General features: G+C 38.2%; 1 protein-coding gene across 5 annotated transcripts in view; it reads left to right on the forward strand.

Moving 5' to 3' along the window:
• TJP2 (tight junction protein 2) overlaps window positions 1-17,675 on the forward strand; it is an 86,014-nt gene that overhangs the window by 60,313 nt on the left and 8,026 nt on the right. For all 5 annotated transcript variants that reach the window (XM_083352533.1, XM_083352531.1, XM_083352532.1 and 2 more), the window contains 15 exons: window positions 384-508; window positions 1,509-1,611; window positions 3,934-4,492; window positions 6,649-6,752; window positions 6,899-7,052; window positions 9,100-9,211; window positions 9,300-9,433; window positions 10,806-10,872; window positions 12,255-12,405; window positions 12,980-13,088; window positions 13,694-13,904; window positions 14,831-15,018; window positions 15,711-15,806; window positions 16,644-16,723; window positions 16,837-17,047. In XM_083352533.1, coding sequence (XP_083208659.1) covers window positions 384-508; window positions 1,509-1,611; window positions 3,934-4,492; window positions 6,649-6,752; window positions 6,899-7,052; window positions 9,100-9,211; window positions 9,300-9,433; window positions 10,806-10,872; window positions 12,255-12,405; window positions 12,980-13,088; window positions 13,694-13,904; window positions 14,831-15,018; window positions 15,711-15,806; window positions 16,644-16,723; window positions 16,837-17,047 — 2,404 coding nt within the window. The remainder of the gene's footprint in view (window positions 1-383; window positions 509-1,508; window positions 1,612-3,933; window positions 4,493-6,648; window positions 6,753-6,898; window positions 7,053-9,099; window positions 9,212-9,299; window positions 9,434-10,805; window positions 10,873-12,254; window positions 12,406-12,979; window positions 13,089-13,693; window positions 13,905-14,830; window positions 15,019-15,710; window positions 15,807-16,643; window positions 16,724-16,836; window positions 17,048-17,675) is intronic.

Raw genomic sequence — 17,675 nt, forward strand, 5'->3', positions numbered from 1 at the left:
AATTTCCAAGTTGAGATGATGCATAGCATATATCTCTTCTTCTCGGAGGGCTTTTGCTATCTAAGCGTTGTCACATTTTGCTTAGAAACTGTGGTCAAACCTGACCGAGCCCTTTTAAAATGTTTATTTTTTTTAAAGGTAATAGGGGATGCATTACTTTTTTATTAGATCTTTTGGAGAAACAAAAATTAAAAAAATAAACAACTAAAAACAATAAAAGAGTAAATTACAAATAAGTCAACAGAAGTTCTAAAATGTCATAGAGATTATACTTTTCTAATATATCAATTATGAATTATTAAATATATTTGGGGGAGAGTTGTTATGTGGTTTTGGATGTTTGCTAAACATGTGTTGTGCTTTTTTTTCTTTTTCCCTTTTAGGACTCAAAGCGAGGATTTGGTATTGCAGTTTCCGGTGGCAGAGACAATCCTCACTTTGAAAATGGTGAAACATCCATCGTTGTCTCTGATGTCCTTGCAAGTGGCCCAGCTGATGGATTACTTCAGTAAATAAGCTTCTTTACTTTAACCACTTCCCATTTTGTTGCATTGACAGTTTATTTGTAAAAACAAAGTGTTTCTGAACTTTGGCCTTCCAATTTGCCCACAAAAATGTGTTTTATTTTATTTTTATTGTAATCGTGATAAATCTGGATACCGTCCAATTCTCCTTACCTTTAGTAGAGCTCTGCAATACAGGATTTTAAATTTGGGAAGAATTTACTCTTCTACCACAGAAGGCAGCATTCAGGAACATCTGGGCTGTTTCTGATTTTCTACAGAGAATAAACATAATACAAAAATAAATTTTAAAAAAACCTTTTGGGGATGATGATGATGATGATACAGTATTCCTCATTGTAGCTACAGGAAAGAAATGGGAAAATGCCATGACCATATTCTGATGTTTGGTTTCTTGATTGCCTCCAGAATTATTTGGTTCATAAATTTTGGTTCTCCAACATTGCTTATATCACTAAATAGTATTTGTATTAAAGTGCATGCAGTAATCAGCTATGAGTCCTGTAATAAAGGAGAAAATATATGGAGTCCTTGGTGTTCTCTGAAGTTGGTGGTTTTCTTGCAGACATTTTATTACCAAACTAGGTGATACCATTGGTGCACTGACAATGAAACATCTGCAAGAAAACCACCAGGCTGAGAGAGCACCAAGGATCCCATAGTTCAACACTGAACTACGAATAGTCTTATCAGTAGAAAGTATATATGTGTAAGCCAAACCCAATAGGATGAGTGTTATTCTGCTGTAGGTCCACATGCCCAATACAGAAGAAAACGTTTACACACTTTCTCTGGAGTGTTTCTTAGGTATTAAAGGCCAAAGGAGACGATCTGAGAGTAATACAGGAGTAAACAGCTGCATGGGGTCTTTTCCTATATGGACATTTGCACTTGTGGCAGAATTTAGCAGATCCCGGTATTTTCGACCAGAATAGAATTAATGTTGGTCCTATTTTTTTTTTAAATTAATTACTTTTTTTCCAGAGAGAATGACAGAGTGATGATGGTTAATGGCACACCCATGGAAAATGTGGCCCATGCATTTGCTGTGCAGCAACTAAGAAAAAGTGGGAAAGTGGCCGTCATTGTAAGTTTATTATTTGTTTGTTTGTTTGTTTGTTTGTTTGTGAAAGACAGACCAGAGAGAGCTTCAGTTTGGCCTAGCTGTTAAGTTGATAGCGTAGAAACCAGGAAACTGTGAGTTCTAGTCCTGCCTTAGGCCTGAAAGCCTTTGGGCCAGTCACTCTTCCTCAGCCCATCTCACAGAGTTGTTGTAGTGAAAAAAAATAGGAGGAGAAAGGAAGAGTATGTACATTCACTGCCTTGAGTTAATTATAAAGTAATAAAAATGGAATAAAAATCTAATATAAATAAAAGCTGTGCAGGACTGAAAGAGAGCATACCATCACGTATTTATGGAGAAATATGAGTGTTGGCAGTGCAGCTGGTTCCAAAGCATTCCAAAATGCAGAGTATGTAAATCAGGACACAGGCATAGTTTGCTTCTGTTAACTATTATTTGATTTGTCCTGTGTTTAAACTTTTCCTAGCAGAACTGGGAAAGGGCTGTGGTCCTCAGAAAATCTATCACCAATTGGTCAAAGCAAGATTGGGCAATTTAATGTGTTGTACATAGTCACAAAAGGGTAAGAGGGTATTTTAAAGAACCTCTGGCCTTTCTTCAAATATTTAAAAGTACAATTTTTTTTTCTTTGCTGGAATAGAAAATCACATGGAGGCTACAATAGTGTTCCTTCTTTTTCTCCGTTTTTATAATCACTCAGCACGATTTTATTTTATTATTACTACTTTACAGTATTAATATTTTCTCCCTAAAGCAGGGGTGGGGAGCTATGGTCTTTTTATTCCTGCTAGCTCAGGAATTCTGGGAGATCAAGTGCACAAGTCATAAAGGGGCCATAATTCCCCACCTTTACTAAGGTTTGAAGAAGAGTATCCACAAAATTCAGGATTTCCATGAGATTGATTCTAATATGTGTTGGTGTTGGGAGACATAATGACTTCAGATCAGTCTTTAAATAGATGATCAAATATATAAAAACTAACCTTTCCATTATGGTCTGCAATGAATTCTATAAAATTTGAAATTGTATTTGTTTGTCTATTTCGGTTCAGTAAAATCTGCCATTTTGTACATTTATTGATAGTTTTTCATGGCGGGCTGGGGAATTTTGGGAGTTCAAGCCCACAAGTCTTAAAGTCCACAATTCCACAAGTCTTAAAGGTTGGATAGCACTGATCTAATCTCTGAATGAAGGCTTCAGTCTAGACCAGTGTTTCTAAACCTCAGCAACATTAAAATGTGTGGACTCCAACTCCCAGTACTGGCTGGGGAATTCTGGGAATTGGAATCTTTAAAGTCACTGAGACAGAGAAATAGATTTCAGACAAAAAACAGAGTACCTATTCTATTGCTGCCTTTTACCTGAAAATATGATCAGCCACTGTACCAAGTTGGAATGGAGTGTGTTTTTTAAGTGCAATATAAACCCAGCTGTTCTGACTTGCAAATCGTGGCTTACAACTTAACATAACGTATGAATCCAGCCGTTGTCACTAAAGCTATGGAAAATTAATATCCTGCTGCATTTGGGGACTTCAGAAGAGTCTACTGTATTCAGGTATAAAATACCCAATGCTGGGAAAATGAACCATATGAAAATAAGCAAACCTTTGAAATGGAAGAAGATAGAAGGGTTTTTGTTGTATTATTTCGGAATATTCCTGTTGTTGATAAAGCACTTGCAGGTGTAATTCATTCCATACATAAAAGGAATTTATTGAACAGGCTACCCAGTGTTGCATTGATAATTTGGGGAACTGCTACTGGTGATTTTGACACTTTGTGTGAATTAGCCATAAGCTAAGAAAATCAAATTTGGTCAAGTGCTATGCAATGTTGCATCCAAATTTAGCTTATTTATGCTAGGTTTTTGAAAATGGACTACAGCAGTCCTCAATTTATGGCCACAATGATACCAGAACATCTGTTGTCGAGCAATGCACTCATTAAGTGACTCAGGCCTGATTTTATAACCTTTTTCTCATGGTCATTAAATAAATCATGCAATCATTAGGCGAATCCAGCTTCCCTCATCTTCTTTGCTTGTTGGAAGCCTTCTGGGAAGGTCACAAATGGCAATCGTGTGACCCCCTAGGACACTACAGCCATACATGCTGGTTGCCAACCACCCAAGTTTTGATCACACTACTATGGGGACACTGCAGCAATTGTAAATGCAAGGACCAGTCATAAGTCTCCTTTTCCACTAGCACCATAATAACTTCGAATGATCGTTAGGCAAGTGTTTGTAAGTCAAGGACTACCTGTATAAAATGGTTGACTTGTTTTTACAAAGGCAGCCTTGTTCTTCTCTCCTGTAAATAGGTGGTGAAAAGACCACGTAAGGTACAAGTCCCTGCAGTTCAACGGAGCCCGTCCCTTGACTATGACTACAGAGCTTTTGAAGCCCCGGATGATCGTGCAGAGTTTGATGGTCGAAGCACTCGGAGTGGCTACAGTGAAAAGAGTTGGCACAGTGGAAATGCGGGCCGTAGCCAGAGCTGGGGAGACCATCTTGACAGGGGCTACAGAGTGGCCCCTGATAAAGGGCGCAGCCAGAGCAGACAACGCAGCTTCAGTCGGGACCGAAGCCGGGGCCGAAGCATGGATAGAGAGGGAAGCTTGGACCGTGAATACCAACGACCCCGAAGCAGAGGGCGGAGCGTTGATCGATATGATACCTATGACTATGGGTATGATGGAGGCAGGAGTCTACCAAGAGATTATGACTGGCGATCTCGTCCTGACCCTCAGCGTGGGAGGGAAACCAAGAGTGGTAGCAGAGATAGGCTGAGTACCCACAGTCCCACCTCTGACCCGTACGACTGCAGAACACAGGAAGATCCTGTTAGTATTCTTCTCACAAAAAGCAAAGCCAACGAAGGCAAGTTCTAAAGTACAGGTTGAAGAAATGTGTCCTTTTGCCTTTGGTTTCATTGTCTTACTGTTATCGATGCAAAAACCAGTGTTGTTGATGTTTCACTATTTTTTTTTCTTCTAAAAAAGACAACCTGTAACTTAGAGAAGGACAAATTGAATGAGATATTGCCAAGCTGTAGTTGCATACATCTGGAGGGCACCATGTGGGAAAAGCCCGCTATGTACCAATAGCCTTTGGGTTGCCAGTGGAGGGCAGTAGTGTGCCTGGTGATGTGTTCCTTATCCTTCCTCTACCTAGTTTTATAGGAATCTAGCAGGCTACAGAGTGGACCTCAGTCCTGACAAGTATTTCTACCAATGTCTGTGGGCCATTTATAGATCCTAATGTCCACGCTGCTAACATCAAATGTTATTGCTTGACAATAGATGAAGAAGTAGCTATTTCATATGTTAAACTTGTGTATTGCTTTAAGACTTGTGTATTGCTTTAGTTTAAGGTTAGGAGGGGGGATGAGTAGGATTGCACCTTTCAAGGCCATCTCTCTCTAAGAAGATAAGGCCTTGGCAGCTTTTCTAAGGGAAGGGAAACTGATTCTTTAAATTAATTGGAGAATATGATTAATGACAAAATTAGAAAGGTGGAGAATTGTGTTTTAATATATTGTGCAAGGGGCGGAGATTTCAGATTCCAGCTTCCTTCGAGCAAGCATTTGCTGGTGTATTAGGCTAATAAAGGACTTTTAAGGTAAACAATGCCTCAGAGTCACTTGAAAAGCCCATACTTTGGAAACCTGACACCTAAATGTTTTGATAGAAAATAAAACAGTGGATAGCTGCTGCCCCGCTGATCTTTTGATCAGCTATATCCAATCCTGCAACCACTTTACCTGAAGGCTCATATTGGGCTCTCAAATTTCCAAATGTGCTTCCTGACTCCAAAAATGTAGGCATTTCCAGGATATAGGATATTCATTCATTAGTGTTAAACCATTGTGAAGTGCCTACATATTTTAAACTTTAATTTGCACTTTTGTTTACAGAAGCAAATAAAGAGCAACCAGATAGATATATAACTTTCCCAGTGGTGGGATTCAGCCAGTTCGTACTACTTTGGCAGAACCAGTAGCTAATTTTTTGTTGCCCAGGCCCAGAAGGAACTTCCGGAAGTGGCATCCACAATGTTCACATATTTGAATCCCACCACTGAACTTTCCCCTTTGAGCCTTGGAAGTATTTCTAGGTGGTTTTTGGAAAAAAACACCAACTCCTGCACTTTTCAAGATTTTGCCAACGATTGTTTATATATTTAAAGCTGAGTCAGCAAATTGCTTTAGTTTTAAATGACTTGCTGTATTAAAGGGCAAGCATCAAACAATTTTTCTCAGTTTATATGCAATAAATAGTGTCTATGTCCCTCAAGTACCCATCCAGTTATCTCTGCAATGTACCCAGAGGCACTGAGAAGCCAGGTTTTTAGGTGGAAAGGTTGAAAATGCCTAAAGAAAAGGTAATTTAGAGGCAGTATGATAGTCATCATCAAATACATGAAATAACTGCCATATAAATTTATTTTCTGTACTTTGGAGAGATTAAGAACTGAATTGTAGGCTCACATTTACAAGAAAATGCATGTAACAAAACCATCTTGTGAGAAAGATGGTTTCTGATAATAGAAACAGTTGATAATGGCATAAACAACCTGAATAGGCAAGCTATCTTTTGTTCATCAAACATTTTTGAACAAAGGTTCGATGGAATGTATTCTCCTGGATTAGAAGGTTAGATTAGATGATCTTTGTGATACAATCCCATACTCAAATTATGTCTGAATTTCAATATATGATAGCTCATTGCAATGTTGAAAGTTCATAAGGTACTATTCAGTAAATTGTGCCTGTGCGAATTGTTTTTTGAGTGTAATCTGCCAACTATATGTGGTACTTGTTTGAATTATGATAGTTAACCTGTTTGTGAGCCAGAATAGCCAAATTTAATTGGTAGACTATCTTTGATTTTATGGATCATAAATTGCACCATTGGTCTAAAATGTGCATATTGCAGGACAAAAAACTGATAGAACTTTCTTAGAAGCAAAATTTGGAAATTGCTAGTATGCAATTCGATAAATTGCAAAACTCTGTCTTCTTGTTCTTCTTGCAGAATATGGTCTGCGGCTTGGAAGTCAGATTTTTATCAAAGAAATGACTAGTACTGGCCTGGCAACAAAGGATGGCAATTTGCACGAAGGAGACATCATTCTCAAAGTATGACATTATACAAAAAAATTAATTTCTTAATGGGGATGTAAAAATATCCTTGTGGTTGTTGTTTTAATTGCCTGTTTGTAAATACTGGGCAGAAACTCTTTGAACTTCAGATATAAATCAATCTGCTTGTTTTACACATTCAGATCAATGGTACAGTGACAGAGAATATGTCCTTATCAGATGCTAGAAAACTGATTGAGAAATCAAGAGGAAAACTCCAATTGGTTGTTTTGAGAGACAGAAAACAAACTCTAATTAACATTCCTACCATGCAGGACAGCGAGTCAGAAATGGAAGGTAAGAGGTTGAAAGCAAAGACAAATAACACTTGTTAAACTGTTAAAACTGGTTTAATGATTTTCAAAAGAGTTGTGAGCAACATCTACATATAGTATGTTGCATCTTAAATAGATCTATAAATGTATCCAAATGCAAAATCTTTGTGTTTGTTGTGTGGAAAAACAAGAACAGACTCTTAACTGATCTGAAGCATAATCAGATTTTTGAGGCAATGGATGTGAGCAAATTTCTGGGCTTGTCTCTCAAGCTTAAGACAATAATGAGCTAGGAATCAGCCATGGAACATACATGCTTCATATCATGTTCTATTTTTCCATGTTGTTCATAGCTTCCATCCTTGATACTGGAGAGGCAAATACCTCTAAATAAGCCTGCTGTCTATCCCATGCTATTTCATAGGTGCTAGTTTTCCTCCATTTTCACATACGCAGTAAATGCTCATAATCATTGGCAGGAATTCATGGCTAAGGAAGGCAATAACAGGCATACCTTACTCAGTTTTCCGGAAACAGCTAGTATCCCCTTGAAGTGAATAGCTCCTTTTCACTTGTTTTGAAAGCAGGGCTAGAAAAATCTGAGGTTGCTTCTGGTGATAGGAAGTATTTTCTTCCTAGTGCTGAGGTCACCCTTATAATTTCTTCAGCCTCGGAGGACCTCTGAGAGAAAAGAAGACTGGTGACATTACAATTTCTCCATAATGGATGGGATTTATCAGGTTTGGTTTGCTTTTGATGGGCTTTACAGCAAAAGGAATGCCTTAAAGAAGGGCTCCCTAACCTGTACCACAGCCCACTGGGAACCAGGCCGCAGAAGCACTGGGTGAGCAGGTCAGTGCACAAAACTTCATTTGTGCAAGCAGTGGACGCACACGCTTACGCGCAAAGCTCGATTTGCACTGAACCATCGCCTCCACACACACACACACTGCCAGCGCTGGTGCTGGTCCACAGAGCTGGAAAGGTTGGGGACCACTGCCTTAAAGTTTAAAGGAAATTAAGTGTTTTAAGGTGTCAGGTGAGCGCTATAAAGTTTAAAGTATAAATCTTTCCCCTTAATCCTCCAAAATCCTGATTTCTGGGCCAAAACAGTGCTAGGGGCCACATGTGGCATGTATCCCCGGATTGTGCATATTTGAAAAGACCTTACTTCTTCTGCCTGCCTTTGGATATATGCCAGAACATCAAGAGATTGGTATCTATTCTGGCCTAAGGCTTCAAGAGAAGAATGCTGCCTTCCTGTTCTAGTGACTTCCAAGATAACTACACAATGAGAAGTGACAATCTGATATTTCCATTTCCCTGGAAGCTACTACCACACTAGCTTTCAAGCAACTGGTTGTAATTTTTATGCCAACCCTAAAGATTGCCACAGATTATTATTTTTTCAAAGGCTTCATCTGAACGAGGCTTGTTGAATGACATCCTTCAATGAAAAGCTAAGAAATCTCTATCCCAAGTTTAGATCTGTTTGGTAATCAAAGTTAAAGTGGTTTAATTTTCTGCCTGGAGGGCTTAGTTTCCTAGCTGGAGTACCTTGTAGCATCAGCTTGCTTTAATTTCAGAAAGCATTTTTTGCTGTCAGTGTTTAAAAGAAGAAAGCCTTTCATTATGCATAAAAGGTTCCCCCGCACATGCGTGCTAGTCGTTTCCAACTCTAGGGGCTGGTGCTCATCTCCCTTTCAAAGCCGAAGAGCCAACGTTTGTCCGAGGATGTCTCCGTGGTCATGTGGCCGGCATGACTAGACGCTAAAAGCGCACGGAACACTGTTATCTTCCCACCGTAGTGGTCCCTATTTTTCCACTTGCATTTTTACGTGCTTTTGAACTGCTAGGTTGGCAGAAGCTGGGACGAGTAACAGGCGCTCACTCTGCTACGCGTCACTCGGGGTTCGACCCGCCAAACTGCCGACCTTCTGATTGACAAGCTCAGCGTCCTAACCCACTGAGCCACCGCGTTCCTTCCTTATTATGCATACACGTCCACAAATGTTAAAATTATAGACGGCGGTAACTTTTCCAGACTCTGCACTATGTTCTGCCAACAGATATTTCAGAAATAGAGTCAAACCGATCTTGCTCACCTCAGGATGACAGACGACTGCATCATTCTGATGTGGAATGCCATTCTTCAAATGAAAAGCTAAAGGAAAAATTGAGGTGAGATGTATACTGTATTGGCATTTACTTTTTGTTATCTCACAGAAGCTTTGATTTGTTCTTAATAGTATCTGATTTTTGAATTAAGTGCAAAAGAAGACCCAACCAGTAGACTTTCCAAAATGGGAGCAATGCCCACTCCTTTTCGATCAACTGTGGATTCCACAGCCGCTTTAATACCAGAGACAAATAGTCAAGTGAAGTACCAAGACGATCTGCCAGGTTAGTGCTGCTTTCTTTTGAGATCCTTTGGATTCAGTAACAAGGCATCCTGGTTTCCATTATGTAGTTACAAAATTTGATTAATGATTCATAGGATTGAATAATAATAGTCTGCTTTCCTCCAGCTTCAGGCAATTAAGCCCCCTGACCTATTCTCACAAGTTGGATTCCTTCAACACAAAAATCCACAGCCAATCAGATCATTTTAATGTATTTATTTATATTGTGTTGTTAATATTGTTATCTATCACTATCAGTGGTTGCTCACTCAAACAGGCTCTGGGTGGCTTACAGTAGGGGACCCAGCCTCCAGGCTGTGGACTGGCACTGGTCTGCGGCCTGCCAGGAACCAGGCCGCAGAAGTGAGTGAAGCCCTCTCCGTGCTTGTGTGGCATCCAGGCATAACCACAGTTATAAAAAATGATAGGGGCTTCATGATGTATCTGTTCCAGTCCTAGGAACAGAGGTAAGTCTTCTGGAACCCCAGAAGAGTTGGTACCTTTTGTACCTGTGTGGCAGATCCTGTTGAGAGGGCAAGGGCAGTGACCAAGAAAGCATGTTTTCTCAGTCCCACAAGAGGAGAATATTAAGTTGAGGAGATCACACCTACTCTGCCCAAATGTACTGGGTGAGAAGCAAGAATTGGAGATAATTTAATAATTTACATAATGTTACCTAATTTATGGAGTAGCTTGTTGAGCGCCCAGTCGATAATGGCTTATCTTAACAAAAATTGACTAATAAACTATGGTTTAGCGTATTTGATGACACATGCTAGAAATTTTTTGAAGGAAAGAAAGTTATTATTAAAGCAAAAGAGCATTAAGTAAAATTAGTATTGATCAGGTACAGACGTGAAGCCAAAATATAGATAATTTGGTTTTGCCTTAATATAGTCTGTAAATCCATCCAGTCAATTGTGTTTTATCAATAAATTGTGGTTAATAAAACTGTACTAGTCTAATATGCAAACCAATTTATATAGTGGTTTATAGTAGGATAGAATATATTTTTGAAATTTCCTTTGAGATATTAAGGCACACAACATTAAATGATGTTGAATAAGAACATTGGATGGGTGCCATAAGTTTTGTTTGTATAGATGTGCTATAGGATTCTGATTTTGCTGCATTTTTGGAATATACTACTTGTAGCATTTCATACTTGGCAAATAAAATTTTAGCAATAGTGTATGTTATCTTATACATTCTATATTTACTGGGAGCAAGGAGACAGATATTAATACAGATTATTTTAAGTAAAACGTACAGAATTTCTGATATATCATTTTTTATTATTGAGGACTAAAATAGAAGCAGATTCTAAGTTTATTTTTTATTTATCTCTCTCTCTATATATATGCATAATACAGTTGTACATTCAAAACCAGCAACAAGAGTATTTCTTCAGCCAAGTCCTGAAGATCAAGCAATATATGGGTATGACTTTTTAACTTTTATGAGTATTGTTTTGATTTCTTATGAACCTTGCAAGGATAAAATGGCAGTTCTAATTTCACCAGAAGTGTTTTGAAACTGTTCTTATTATACTGAACTCAAAACAGTTCTAAATATGCTTAAAATGCTTCTGGTCACGTCAGGATGTTTCTAGTAAGATTGAAACAAGTGATTCTGCAATCAGAACATGAGTTTCAAACTTGAAAGAGGATTAGAGTGGAAGGAATATAAATGAAAAATATTCCTTTTCACCCTTATGCGTCTTTCTTGATCTTGGGTCCTCTACCAAAGGCCTGGGAGTTTGAGGGTTCTGTGCAGAATCCTAGCATTGCATTTTCTTGCACAGATAGCTCTGATGTTCCAGGAATCTGTTGAAGCCACTCTCCCAGTTTAGGAGTCACAGCCCCGAGTGCCACTCCTGCAACCATTTTGGCCTTTACTTTCCACATCTTCAGGCCTTGGTACTTCTCCAACTTTTCATACTCCTTTTTCCTATTGTTGCTGTCATTCAGCACTATTACTTTTGCTGTCTTTTGGTCCTTGTCTACTATCACAGTGTCTGGTTGATTGGCCAGTACCTGTCTGTCCTTCTTAACTTCTGATCTTCTTATTCTCCATAATCTGTGTAATCTGTCCTCTAGATTTGGGAGGGTCCGGCCCATATACTATGCAGAAGTTCTCGAGGGTTGACTGTTGCTACTTTTTCCACGATCCTATGCCACATATCAATTGCCATACTCTCTAATGGAGAGGGTAGCAGTGTTATTCCACCTTCAGGTGTTGGCTGCACCTTCTGGGTCTTTCCACAAATAATGAGAACAGTTTCCTCTTTAATATGTTGAAGCATTGGCTTACTAGCTGCTTCTCAGTTAGTATGAATGTTGTTTTTTGTCCATTCATATTTCCCTCATACATTTCATATCCCCTCTCATTAGGACTAATGTAATAGCATTTCATCAATTCCAGAGTCTCTTATCTCATCCATGTATAGTTTGTTCCAGTAGCCCACTTGTCAGATTATTCTGGTTCCCAGCATCTGATGCAGCAGATCTTGTTAACCTGGGTAACATCCAAACCAACATGACTCTTTAAGTTTGTGTCACTCATATCTAAGGTAGGCAGGTGAAACAATAGGGCTTTTGCCCAAGGACCCCTACTGGTAAGGTAAGTACCAGCTTGGAGTTGAACCCCGGTCTACCATATCAAAGGCAGCACTCTACACTTTCCACTGGCTTGTGAATTCTGGGAGTTGAAATCCCTATATCTTAAACTTGCTAAGGTTGAGAAACACTGCTATGGAAATTATTTATAGCCTATTATATTTTAAACTGAAACAAATAACATCCATTGTTTTCTCTTTTAAGTCCTGATACAAAAATGGTGCAGTTCAGGAAAGGAGATAGTGTGGGTCTCCGGTTGGCTGGTGGGAATGATGTAGGAATATTTGTTGCTGGAATTCAAGAAGGGACCTCAGCAGAACAGGAAGGCCTACAGGAGGGAGATCAAATTCTTAAGGTTTGCATGCAGAATTATTTTCCATTTAAAATCTATTATTTTAAGCAACTTAACTGAAAAAATATCCCTGATGTTTATAATTATGAGAACAATTCTGAAATTTTCTTTTAGGAAGCCTGTTTAGTGATGTGGCTGAGATATACATTTTATTTTCAATTTTTTATGAAAGAAAAAAAATCCCCTTGTCACAAAAATTCCTTTGCCTTTCTGTGCTCTTTATTATAATTAACAGATTATAATCTGTCAATGTCAGTATTTTTTGATAGCCTGGCTTAAATGTAAGACTATTTTTAAGGAAAGCAGGGTGACTAAAGTTGGTTGTGATTTCCCATATTATAATAGAATATGTGAAATCATTCAGGTAAATTCCCTATTTTTTGTGGGCTTCTTCAGTTCTTGTGGCTTACAGATGTAATTCTCATTATAAATCGATGTACCTGCTTAGTGAAAGCTGCAATAATATAAAACATAAACCACTAAAAAGTATTGTATGGTTACCTAAAATTGCATTATATAGTGATTTTTTAAAAAGCTGAAAGAAATCCTAAAGCTGAATATGGTTCCTTTGCACCAGGTAAACAGTCAGGATTTCAGAGGTATTATTCGGGAGGATGCTGTTCTCTACCTTTTAGAAATTCCTAAAGGTGATATCGTGACAATTTTGGCTCAGAGCAAATATGAGGGTACGTATGATGAATATGTAATTTGTAAAAGAATAGCATGTTTCTAATGTGCTGCTTTATTTAATATATTTTCTTGTTTTATCTTTTCTGTTTATATCTACTGATGTTTATCATATTCTTAGAAATGTTTATTAGTTACAGTAATGTAATTTTTCTGATAAACATCCAAGTTTTTAAGATAGCTAAGTAGATCACTGGTTGTTAACTTGCATAGTGGTTGAAAGTATTATTTACCTTCCTGTTAAAAAGAGATATCTCCAATTTTTAAAGCTACAAAAATGTCCAGTGATCAAAAACATTTTATTAGTATTATTGGTTAGCAAAACCAACTTCTTTGTTTCCATTATTGCTATTATAAATTTATAGGAAATGTCTGTTTATATGATTCCTTTTAAAATATGAGCCATTGATAGTAGGATATAGCATGTTGAAATTCAGAAATTGATTTCTGTGTAATATAGGGAAAAAAATAGTCCTGTGTGAAAAGTGATATAAAAGCATTTTCTATTCTTCTATATCTATGGCTCTTATTTATTTGATGGAAGCAAATAATAATAATTAGGGTTTTTCTTGCATCTGTTCCTTCCTTCTCCGCCCCCACCCAGTTTATAGAGACATAATGGCTTGTGGTAGAGGGGATTCTTTCTTCATAAGGACCCACTTTGAATGTGAAAAAGAAACTCCACAGAGCTTGGTTTTCACCCGGGGTGATGTCTTCCGTGTGGTTGATACATTGTATGATGGGAAGCTGGGCCATTGGTTGGCAGTGAGAATTGACAGCGAATTAGAGAAAGGGTTGATTCCAAATAAAAGCAGGTATGTTACTCTCCTGTAAATGTAACATGGGATACCTTACCTTTATTGCATCACATTATGGTGATATATCTAGTTGATGCTTGTTCTTAGTGATTGTATAAATTGTATAGATTTCTCCAGGGTGACTGTACTTCAGACCTGGTCCTTCAAGTTTCCCAGTGGTGCACCCATTGTTGCTGTAATTTAGTCCATTGTCCCTCTTATTCAAGGATCTGGGTCTTTACATAATGTGTCTAAAATTTGTCCTTGAGTTACAACCCTGAATTGACTTATTCTATGATTGATTGGTTTGTTTTCTTGGCTAGCCTTAGTATTCTCAGGAGTCTTCTGCAACATCAAATATCAAAAGCATCAATACTTTTTAATCCTGCTTCTTCAAAGTCTAGATTTCTCATCTGTGAACTTTGAAAGGAGGAACAAAGATTCTAGTTTTTATAGCTATGGACTTGTCATTGCATCAGAATAACTTGTCCAAGGCTTTCATTGCTACCTTACTAAGTGCTAGTCTGCAGTGTTTCTTGATCATCCCTCTGAAGTTTCATTTAAATCAAGTTTGATGTACAGATAGATGTAGGTAGAACTAGATCCACCAGGACCAAGGAATAATTTTAGCCCTGTTCCAAAAAGGGCACACCTTTATCTGTTCCTATTCAAATGAATTGCAAAAATGAACTAATGTAATATAGGGGCTAGGAAAGCTCCTGTGGACACTTATGAGAAGGCCTCAGCTCAAAGGATTGGCATTTTAGCCATCAGCACATATATGAAGACTCACTTCTTAAGTTCCTATGACAATGTTAGGGACTAAGTATTCAAATCTTTTAAATCAGGTTCTTTCTTAAAACTTAGAAATCAGTTGCGTTTGATCCTTGCTGTATTTCCATTGTTGGCTTTTGAAAAAATGGAGCAAATGCTCTCCCTTTCAGGGCTGAACAGTTGGCCAGTGTTCAAAATGCTCAGAGGGATGGTTCCAGTGATAGGGCTGACTTCTGGCGGATGCGTGGCCAGCGGTCAGGAATGAAAAAGAATCTGAAGAAGAGCCGAGAAGATCTAACAGCAATTTCATCTGTTGGCACAAAATTTCCAGCCTATGAGAGGGTTATACTCAGGGAAGGTGAGTGAGCGACATTATTTAAGAACAGGGAACCTACGTCCTTATTTATAAAATATAGATACTTCATTTGGGGAGGGGGAAAATGTTAAAAAAATATAATTCTTCAGTTTTATCTCTATACCACTGGTCAGCAACTATGGCACCCTTATGACCTGTGGACTTCAACTCCCAGAATTCCTGAGCCAGCCCCTTATTACAAAAATGGTAAAGAGTTTTGGAGTCGGTAACATCTCAAATGACTTCATCAAGAGTTCAGTTTGTGTTGAAACCTGGCTTTCAAATTTCTTTTTAATTCCTGTAGGAAGCTAGTCCTAATGACTGTAAACTTTCCCTTGTAAAGAGAAATGTTTACATATAAATTAAGGTAGGTATCCAATTTACAGACAATAGATGTTAGCCAATTATGTTCCCCTGTTGAAATTACTTTCACCAAGGCAATGGAAGAAGGCAATTTTCCTTTCCTCTCCTGCCTCCATATACTGTGAAAATTGTTTCAATAGTCTTGGGGAATCCTCAAGAACAATGGGTATGTAGTGAGTAACAAGATGAACAAGAGAAAAATGTGTTGTTGTATGAGCAGAATTCATTGATGCAGCATTGGACTTCTTCCTCTAATGACAATAAACTTTAAATGATTAGTTTTTTACTTTCATATTTTAATCATGGTAATGAACTACATGTTTTCTTTGCAGCTGGTTTTAGGAGGCCAGTGGTGATATTTGGTCCTATTGCAGACATCGCGATGGAGAAGTTGTGTAATGAGTTGCCAGAGCTATATCAGCCTGCCAGTGAGTGACTTCATGCTTGTTATTAATTGAACAAAAATAATACATCACATAATTATAAGTAATGGCAATGAAATAGGTAAGAAAAAAATGTCTTAGACTATCTCTTCCCCAAATACTTTTAAGAATTTAAGAATTTACAGTTTCAAAGAATTTCTTGGAATTCGGCTATGAGATTGGTAAGAAATAGACTGGGAAGTTTTAAAAAAATCTGAAGAAGGGAATGTCAACTGCTCCTTGGCCATTCTTGACAGACTGATGGCAAGAAAACTAGATGAGTCTGTCCAAGAGTAATGTCAACAGCTGAACTTGAACAAAAGTTAAAGAGGTTTTTATTTTTAATGGCTCATTACCTTAGCATTGTAAAAGCCCTAGTCCTAGTGAATGATCTTTGGATAGAAAGCCATTACAGAAGAGACCCAACTTTTTATGTTCTTCCTGGAGTTTTCCCACAAGTTACTTAGCCAGCTTTCATTCTTAAGGCATGACTAGAACTCACAGTCTCCTGGTTTCTAGTCTAGTGTCTTAACCATTAAACTAAACTGGATTGCAGTAGTCATAAATGAGAAAAGTAATTCATAAACTTGTCAAACTAAGGAATTTAATTTTGGGCACATAAGCAAAACCTCTGGCACAAATTTTGTCAGTGAAGTGACACTAATTAAGACATTCCTGACCTAAAATGATTAAGAGCTTTTAAGATTGATATTGGAACTTTGAACAAAAATATGTATTACTTTTAGATTTTTCTATTCTGGCAGCCAAGTTGAAAACACTGTTAATGTTACCTCCTAAAACAAACCCTAAATATATGATAAAACTAGCATATTACTCTTTCAGAAACAGAACCAAAAGACGCAGGTTCGGAGAAGTCCACCGGTGTAGTACGTTTGAACACTGTGAGACAGATTATTGAACAGGTATATTTTTTCCTTTTGTATCCTTTCCATTAGAATAATAGTAGTAGACCATATTAAAAATATTGCTATGTTTTTTCCCCCCTTTCCTACAATATTTCCCTTTTCTTGTACAGGACAAGCATGCTTTGTTGGATGTGACTCCCAAAGCTGTGGATCTGTTAAACTACACTCAATGGTTCCCAATTGTAGTTTTTTTCAATCCAGACAGTAAACAAGGTGTCAAAGTTATGAGGCAAAGGCTAATTCCTACATCCAACAAGAGTGCACGGAAGCTTTATGATCAAGCAAATAAGTTGAAGAAGACATGTTTCCATCTTTTTACAGGTGCATAAAACCATCGCTTGCTGTGAAAGCATCTTTTGGTGTATAGAGTAAATGTTATGTGATTGCCATACAGCAGGGGTGTCAAACTCAATTTCATTGAGGGCCGCATCAGCATTGCGGTTGCCCTCAGGGGGCCGGGTGGGTGTGGCCTGGGTGGGCGTGGCCTACTGGGTGGGTGTGGCTAGAGTGCATATGGCCTACTGGGTGGGCGTGGCCAGCTCTACATCGTTCGCATCAAGGGTGCCTATGGGGGCCTGGGCAGGAGTAGAACAGATCTGAGGGTCTCTGGCAGAAGGAGGGTCTCTGGGCCAGGGCCAAGGCAGTGGGGGCCGTTCCCTCACTGTTTCCAGGATGGCTTCGCGGGCCACATGAAACCACTTCGCGGGCCTGATCAGGCCCCTGGGCCTCGTGTTTGACATGTCTGCCATACAGGAAATGTCATAGTGTATTCAACAATCAAACTCCAAATTCTATTGAATACACAAGTTTTGGGTAGATAATATCTCTGTTGGAATTAAGACAAAAGCAATATATTTATACATAAGTAAGGTAACTTTTAATAGTTTTGGAAAAATACTCCAATTATAGAAAAGCAAAAATATTCTAATTATAGGAAGTTTTAAGCAGT

This window comes from Vipera ursinii, assembly GCF_947247035.1.
Source record: "Vipera ursinii genome assembly, chromosome: 2".
Taxonomy (NCBI): Eukaryota; Metazoa; Chordata; class Lepidosauria; order Squamata; family Viperidae; genus Vipera; species Vipera ursinii.